The 8,824-nt window shown below is 43.8% G+C and overlaps 1 protein-coding gene across 12 annotated transcripts in view; it reads right to left on the bottom strand.

Annotated features, from left to right (window-relative positions):
- Positions 1 to 464: 464 nt before the first annotated feature.
- Positions 465 to 8,824, bottom strand: part of TBC1D1 (TBC1 domain family member 1) — a 248,220-nt gene continuing 239,860 nt past the window's right edge. For all 12 annotated transcript variants that reach the window (XM_055246311.2, XM_055246309.2, XM_055246310.2 and 9 more), the window contains 2 exons: positions 4,740 to 4,913; positions 465 to 945 (listed from right to left, as the gene is read on the bottom strand). In XM_055246311.2, coding sequence (XP_055102286.1) covers positions 745 to 945; positions 4,740 to 4,913 — 375 coding nt within the window. In that variant the 3' untranslated portion in view covers positions 465 to 744. The remainder of the gene's footprint in view (positions 946 to 4,739; positions 4,914 to 8,824) is intronic.

Below are 8,824 nucleotides of genomic sequence, written 5' to 3'. Positions count from 1 at the left end.
ATCTCAGACCCCACAACTGCAGCTCACATGCTAGCAATACCTGGTAGGGTCTAAAAGGTGTCAACTGTCCCATAAAGCATTTACCTACTATGACTTTAATCAACTGTACTTATGGGATAAGCAAAAATGTATGAAAACACTCTTTTTTTTTTAAAGACAAATTTCCTTAAATACCAAAGAGAGAGATCAATTTCACTTGACAGTGATCAGGATATCCAAATTAAATAAATCACTGTCAATTCTTCCCAATGATCATCTTAGGTTTCCATAACAAGAATGGGCGAGAGCCAACTGCACCTTGCCAGTGACACTGAGGGTGCAGTCGTCACACAAACGCTCTTGGAAGAATGACGGACCCACGCCTTTGCCTGAGGAATGATCTCGAGCTCTTCCAGCTTTTGAAATTCCACAGTATTGTGAATGCTCTTTACACACACAGTGATACTCAAAAAGGAACCAACAAGAAAACATAAGTTGCATTTATTCGCGTCCACGCCATCTAGAGCTACTGTGTACAGTAATCAGGACTGGAGAAGGGAAGATTTAGTATCTAAAAACAACAAAAAAATCACTGGGACATGCCCCCTGAATTGCAAGTTGGAGTTCTAATCTACTTGCTGGCAAGCCGGTTTCCTCCCTGAGAAGCACACTTCCCGCTTCCTTCTCTCCTTCCAGCGTCTTCTGTCCCTCTCAGTTAAGGCCTGGACAGTGTGGGATGGTGTTGCAATCTCTCCTGCAGAGCTGTCAGTCGCCCGTGGGCTCAGGCTGCGTGCACTCAGGCTCTCGGTCGCTGGGCTCTGCGCTCTGCCGCCGCAGTTCCTCCACCGTCTGCAGCAGGGCCGAGCGCTCCAGTTCTAAGGTAAGCATGGCCTGCTTCAGCTTGCTCTCGCTGCTCAGGAGCTTCTCAATGGTGGCTTCCAGGCTTTGGATCCTACCATTTGCCACCTGGAGAATAAAAGAAGAAATGAGAATACAATTGCCAGTGCTAACACAGGAGGGATCCAGCACCCACTTGCCGTCCAGCCTTGGGAGCACTCTGGAGCCGTGTTTCAGCAGGGATGAGTCTACAGTTTATCATCAGTTCTGGCCACAGAGGAAGGCAACTCGCACCCCTTGCACGTAGGTGGGCCAGGCCCTTAAAAGCACCCCGAGAGTAGGTGGGCCAGGCCCTTAAAAGCACCCCGAGAGCCCCCGGCATTTTCTTCTCCTGCTATGGCTGCTGTGGAAGCCGACGCTGAGACGGTGGATCACAACAGAAAGGGAACCCAAACCCCCAGGAACCACCACCGGAAGGACTGCCAGGATAGGGCCAAAGAATGCTTCAGCGACACAAAGCTTAAGTCGGCGTCAGCGACACAAAGACTTCCGTTGTGCCAAGCCTCGGAGGTTTGTAACTTTGTTACTGCAGCAGAGCCTGGCCTGTTTTGATGAGCACGTACATTTAAACGCACAAATCAATTTCAGGCTGACAAAAACTCAAAATAAGGCAATTTCAGGCTGACAAAAACTCACAACGGTTCCTTGTGAAGGCCCAAGTAGTAACAATCCTCTAATCTGAAATTCTTTACAAACACAGTAATACTCAAAAAGGAACCACCAAGAAAACCTAAGTTGCATTTATTCACGTCCATGCCATCTAAAGCTACTGTGTAAAGCTAGTGGTGTCTAGAGGAACAAGACATCACTATGTTGAGAAACACAGGCATTTACCCCGCAACACATATGGAGTCCTTAGAAAGGCCAGGTGTTCTGCTAAGAGGTTTATATGCCTGGTCTCACTGACTGCTCACTACGAGCCATGGAGATGAGGCTCTCTCACTCACTTTACATCCTCAGCACCTAGCACATAATTAATGCTAGTTAAATAGAACTTCCAGGTGTATCTTTCTAGCAACTGTCCCTCGTCTCTCTAATTTGCTCGGGCAGGCTTGCTTCCCAGGTGACAAGTGTCTTAGCTCTACTGACATTAAAGGGTTCCCTAAGAAAACTGCAGAAACTCCAACACGTATGCTGATGTCCCTGAGGCCTTTCTGGCCCATTCCCCAACTCACAGCTGTCTCCTGGAGTGCTCTGTGACTTGGTCTATCTCACTAATCCAGTCCAGATTTGCCGTGCTCCATTTTAGGTTGGAAAAATGGTATGTATATATATATTTTTTTTTTGCCATTTTTCAAACAAAGAAAATATTTTTTGAATGTGACAACACTTCTGCCAGAAAATTGATGACTCAAAGGCTAGCTCTGGCTGGGCCACTGGAACACCCAAAATATAAAAAAGGGACCAAGAGCCTTAGTTTGTCAGCCTACTGGGCAAGGGGTGGTCCCACTTGGGGTATCTCTCTAAGCTGTACTCTCTGATCCTCAAAATCCACCCGCCATCAGGGCCTCGCTCAGGGCCTACCCTCATCACTTTGAAGCCCCTCTGCATTCCGAAGTGCAACCTACAGCTTAGTGGTGAATTAATTTGCATGGTCATTTGCTATTCTGCATTAATGTCAGGTCTCCTCAACAACACTGATGCTTTTATAGAAGCAAGCATGTCTTCTCTTTCACACATGGTCCTGTCTCCCACAGCACCTGGCTCAGTGTGGGTGTCAATGACTTGTAGGGATTGTGACGCATTATTATTTGGTTCCATCTGGCACGTCTATGCAATCGTCTGAATGATTGCATATATTGCTGAACAAAACAGGTGGTAGAATTTGCTCTCCAGAGTCTAGACAACGTTCACATGTATTTAACAGGGAATGAAATGGGATTTTGATATTTCTAACAATTTTATGAATAGAATAAAGGTAGGAAATGGGTTGATTTTGGTATTTTGGCCCCCCAGAAAAGCTGTATGAAAATTCAGTACTGTATTGAACACCTTTCCTTGTCTGTGTCTGAAAAGTGTACAAGGAGGAGGCAAGATTCTTACATATGAGAAGCATATTTTCATAGAGGATCATGGAAAAACTATATCCAAACACCACAAATCGATACAATACAATCCTAGATCCAACTCTTTGAGAGCTGCAGTGTCTTACTCAACTTGATGGCCCCCAGCACTCAGCACTGCAGGGACTCAGGAACTACTGGTGGGTTGGCATAGACCACAGTTCTAAATGATCCTTCCGGAAGTGCAGGACTACTTGGTCAAGAGAATGACCATTCCAAGGAGAACATCTGTAATCACCAATTACTGTCTGATGCCTTTATTGAGGAATGTAGGTAGCTAAGAAGTTTTTCACAACTCCCTGTCTTCACAAAAACAATAGCACAGGAGCAGCATGAAATTACTCTCTATGCTCTGTCACCAAAAAGCTACATCGTCATTTACCCAATAAAACAAACCTTTTGAGAACTGCCTATCTTAACAAGCTAAACACTTCGATGCAAATGTGAGCTTTATTAGAAGTTTCCACCATGTTATATTTCAGGGACCTATCATTGGCTTGGAAGCCATTTAAAATGACCACCTACACTGTGTACCCCTACAGACCAGAGAGGCTCTTCACCCTCTGGAGACTTCCCTTGAGTGACAGCTGAGACTTCCAGAGTAAATTGTATACAGGCATATTTTCAGTTAGGACATCTCTATCTTAGGGGAAAAAAAGAAGTTAAATTTCAGAATGTGAGTGGTTATTAGGGCTGGGCAGGAATAGCATTCGGTCTTGGTTCCTCTCTTTCACATATCTGATAGGGTATGCTGGGATGGAATGCCCGCTGGGAGGAATGCATTTCAGATAGCTTGACTCACTAGGCTGGCCTTTCTCACCTTGCTGCCAAGCTTGTGTCTGCAAAGCTCATCTTTCTATGAAGAAAAATCAGAGGCTTAGATCAGAATGGGACTTATTCTCAGGACAGCCCAGAAACACCATAAAAAATTTGGCAAAAATATGTATTTTTATCCACAGCCACTCAAAAACAACTTTTAAAACACCCTCAAAACAATTCCTTAACAGGGACAGCACTGCTACACACTTGTGACATTAAAAAAACTAGAAAAAAGTAGAACATATGGTTGCTTCATGCCATCGGATTGACAAAAGAGCTGCACTCCGCAGTTAGGTGTTCTTTTCGGCAGTGTGCCTTGGTGATGTGGGGGTGGGGGTGATGCTGGACCCGGCCAGCTCTGGTCTCCGTGCTGCACCTCAGTGCTTGCTCTGCACACCCTCCTGCGTGCACAGTCTCAACTGGTCTTTCTTCTGTATGTCCTCACCTGACTGTATCCATGTTGAAATGGAAGTTTCTAGAGGGGAGAACTGAGACCTTCGTTAATCAAATCTTTGTATATGCACCAAGGACTCACAAAGAGTTATCATCTCCTCCGGTTTGTTATGTTTATTTCTGTGTTACTTTCCTCCTTTACCATCCCTCTGTGGACCTAGCTGGTTTTGCTCATAGAAGTTAAAGCTCTTAGATTCTCTTTGAGTAATGACAATGGCTGGCATTCAGCTAACAGGCCACAGCATCCTGAATCCAAGTTCATCTCTGGGCCTGTCTCCTAAAAGAGTTAAGTGCAGAAACAGCCTCTCAGAAAGCTCTGGGACTGTCTGACCTCAGCAAAGGACAATCTGTCTGCTCCATAATAAAAAGGACCCATTCTCCTGGGATACCTTTGATCCCGACTATAAACAGATCAGGGTGGGAAAGGTCCTCTGGTCATGGGAAAGTCCAGCCTGCTGTTGCCTTTGGTGAGTTAATGAACTACTATATATTTGTGATTCAGGAAGCTGCTTTATAAATATGCTCTACCTGCAACTGTTCAAGGAGGTCAAGGTTCTGTTTGCGTAAGCTGCTGTTGGTTTTCTCTAATTTATCCATTCTTTGGTTGTCACTGAGAGGAGAGGAATCGATAAGTTCTTCTTGAAGGACGTGGTACTCAACTTCATAAGCTTGTAACTGTTTAGCAATGTCCATCTCAAATACCTGTTATAGAAAGAAAAGTCATCAGGTACTAAAATTGAGAAAAACCCCCACAAGCACAGGCAGGTGTCCGCAATCATGACAATGCGCACCTGTGACGCGTCTCCTCTACGCTTAGCTCTACACTTGGTACTAGAAGTGACAAATAAGAAAAACTATGCACTGAGAAGGTAATTTTACTTGGGACAAAAGGATATAAGAAACATCTAGAGGCCGGGCACGGTGGCTCACACCTGTAATCCCAGCACTTTGGGAGGCCGAGGCAGGCGGATCACAAGGTCAGGAGATCGAGACCATCCTGGCTAACGCAGTGAAACCCCGTCTCTACTAAAAAATACAAAAAATTAGCCGGGCATAGTGGTGGGCACCTGTAATCCCAGCTACTCAGGAGGCTGAGGCAGGAGAATGCTGTGAACCCGGGAGACGGAGCTTGCAGTGAGCAGAGATCGCGCCACTGCACTCCAGCCTGGGAGACAAAGCAAGACTCCATCTCAAAAAAAAAAAAAAAAAAAAAGAAACATCTAGAAATAATTCCAAGGTAACATTAAGTACAGGTTTTTGCTACTCATCTTCCAAAAGCCAAAAAAAAAAAAACACCTCTCATTTTTAAAGACTTATAAAAATTTACTTTTAGTTCTTATTTCACTTCTTTTCTCTGAAAATTCTGTTAGGTTAGATACATCAACTATGGGTTAAAAGGAGAAAAGAAACGAAAGAATCATAGCCCTGTTTGCACAGTCACCAAGTCAAAGTTTAATTATAGTTCAGATGGGTTTTCAGAGTTACAAGAACAGCTAAGTAATGGGATTGTTTACTAAAAAACTCTCCTTTGCACACAAATATGCAGAAATGAGCCAAAACCCACGTCACCCACACAGATGAGTGAATACGAAACGATGCCTGAGTTGTCTTCTTTCCCACAATAGTAATGGTGACGAAAACACCACATGTGTGAAAAACAACTCGTAAGTGCCTAAGTGACTCAAGCCGTCCGTGTCTGTACTTTCTCTTGGTAAGGAAGGCAGGGCGGAAAGTGGAGTCAGAAGACAGCTGCTGCTGCTGCTGCCCAAGGCATTTCCTTTCTTTCCAGTTGTTTCTATGAGAGAACCCCAGGGGCTGGGGCCTCTCAGCACAGCAGTGAAGCCCTGACATTTATCTGATGGATTTGAGAATGCAGTCAAGCTGGGACCATCTTAAAAGAAAACAAAAAACAAAAAACGCTGCTAGATCAGAACACACATTCAGAAGTGAAGCCAGGCTTTAAAAGGGCAGAAACTGCCTCTCTATTGCATTTCCTTAAGCAACTCCAATATTGTTAAAAATCAGTGTAAAACTACCTCTTCTGATGGCTCCCTATTGGCATTCAAACTAGCCTATCCTCCCTGGAATCAATTTTCAAAAACCATGTTTCCTTTCTCACCATTCCCAACAATCTTATTTTCTCTTCCTTGAAATGAATTTTTCAGCTTACTGTTTTTGATTTAATTCAGTGGATAATACTAATAAGGCACAAAAGTCATTTGATGCCTAAAAACTAAAATCCATTATATCTGTGGTGTGTGTTTGCATGTGTGCGAGGGGAGTAAGAGGGAGAGGGAGAATTGTTTACTGGATTGAACTGATTCTCTTTTGTCCTTCAGAGCGACCGTGAGGTCAGCAGGGATTATCATCTCCATTTGACAGCCGAGGTAACTGGCTCAGAGGCTTTGAGTCAGCCTTAAAACTGCGGCTCCACTGGTGACTCTATGAATGACTTGAGCTCAGTACTTAACCTCTCTCAGCCACAGTTCCTGGCCTCCCACCTGGGGCAGACAGCGCCTACCTCCCAGGATGGCTGTGAGAATTAAACAAGGCAACTCATGGAAGTTCCCAGCACACGCCTGGCAGGTTGAGCAGGCGCTCTCTTAGCTAAGGGATCTGCTTCCACACACCTGCCACAAAACCCTCACATTTCAACCTCAGCAAAACCATCATCAATGGATGCCACGTCATGGAACTTCTGAACAGTCTGAACAGTAAAAACCACAAACGTTAAAACTGAGATTGTTTGGCACTCGTGTATAATTATAAATATGGTGCTGAATAAATGTCACGTACACTATTACTTTTTTCTTTCACAAAGATTTATTTTTAAGTGATCTCCTAACCTGGAAAGCCTAGGAACAAAACCTCTGGCTTTTCCTACAGATTGATGTTCTGTGTTAAGTTAATGGCTCTCAGCAGTGCCCAAAGCCATAAACTCTTCCAAGGCCTCCATTAATCCCTAGGGACCACCCTGGGTTGCAATCATCTCTGCTGAATTGCCTGATGATCTCCTGACTGCCAAGACTCCTAGGCCCTTCATTCTGCAGTTATGCCCCTGAATTTACCCCAAACCATGGCAATATGAGGCCGGTGGTCAAAGGAGAACCCTGGTCACTGAACAAGGGTTTCAGCCCTTGGGCTAATTACTTGGGGAAAGAAAAGAAGATGGGAGGGGCGCCTGTCCTTGCACACTTAGCACAAATGATCCACTGCCAGGAGCAGTTCTCAGCCAGAGAAAGAGCAGGAAGGCCTAACATTAAAAACCCGATCCTTTGAATATGTTGTCTCAGATGAATAAAACAGACGAATATTAAAAACTAGGTGTTAATAGGAAAACAAGATACATACACTTTAAGGTGTTTTCATTTCTGGTCTGAGTCACTCCTGAGGCTGGACAAGTGCAGTGCCCACCTCTCCCGGGGTCTTGCCTAAGCCATTCCCTGAGCACTGGTCACTACACAAAGCTGCAAGGTACCCCGGCCCCTCTGCAAGGGGGACTGACTCTCATCTTTCTTCCTGGCCCATCTCAGAGCAATTCCACTAGAGTCGTAATTACTGGGGATCTAGAGCCTTCCTGTCATCCTGGCTCTTAGGTTCTTCATAGTTTTCAGTCAAGTTCCAGAATTTTGGTACTGAAGAAAATTTCTTTTCTGCTTGCCAAAGTAGGAATGACCTATTTCCATACTTCTGATGTTTTGCTGAAAAGATAAAACTATTTTAAGTTACTGAAGCAATAGAGCTACATTATTGGAAGCTTGAAAAATAAAAGAAAAATTACCAAATACAACTTTTATATCTAGCTATATTTCCTAAAAGAATGTTTTTCTAGTTCTAAACATAACCAACATAAAATTTCCTATCTACTTTTCCTTAACATTGTATCAAATAAGAGCTTTTTCATGTCACTATATATAACTGGCTTCATGATATTCTACCAGCTCAACCTACCATAATCATATTAATCCAGTCATCAAGTGTTAGACATCTAGTTCCAAGTTTCTATTATTATATCTATTATTATAAATGACAAGTCTAGGAGAATATCCTTACACATATGGCTTCCCTCATATTTTGGATTATTTCCTGAGGATACATTCCAAGAAATGGGGTGACTGAGTCAAAGGGTATGAATATTTTACTGACTTGGGATATGTGTCACCAAATTGCCTCCCAAGAGCCACTAATCAATGTGCACTGCCATCAGCAACATGCTAATGTTCCGCATACAGTATACCCTTGGTGCTGGGTACTGGCATGAAGAAATGTCTTTCTATTGATCTAGTAGGGCAAAGCATTATATGTTACAGAAGTTTAAATTACGCATGAAGCCAAATATTTTCCCAGATATTTGTTTACTAGCTACCTCCTCTTCGGTGAATTGTCTGTTTATGTTCTTGGCTCATTTGCTATTGTAGACTCAGCATTTCTCTTCACAGTCCACGGACACTGATTAATAAAGTCATGAACCCTGATGGTTTGCAGAACTTGCCACAGAGCTTCCGCCTTCCTAACCCCCTTCCCTCCAATCTGCTGGTCCCATTGTCATACCGAGGGCTGGAGAGTGGGAACAGTTGGCCTGGTATCAGCAACAAGGGGGCGCACTATCTGTA

The sequence above is a fragment of the Symphalangus syndactylus genome, chromosome 16, assembly GCF_028878055.3.
Source record: "Symphalangus syndactylus isolate Jambi chromosome 16, NHGRI_mSymSyn1-v2.1_pri, whole genome shotgun sequence".
NCBI lineage: Eukaryota > Metazoa > Chordata > Mammalia > Primates > Hylobatidae > Symphalangus > Symphalangus syndactylus.
Note: the sequence above shows the minus strand (reverse complement) of the source record. Positions and strands in the feature narration are given on the sequence as shown.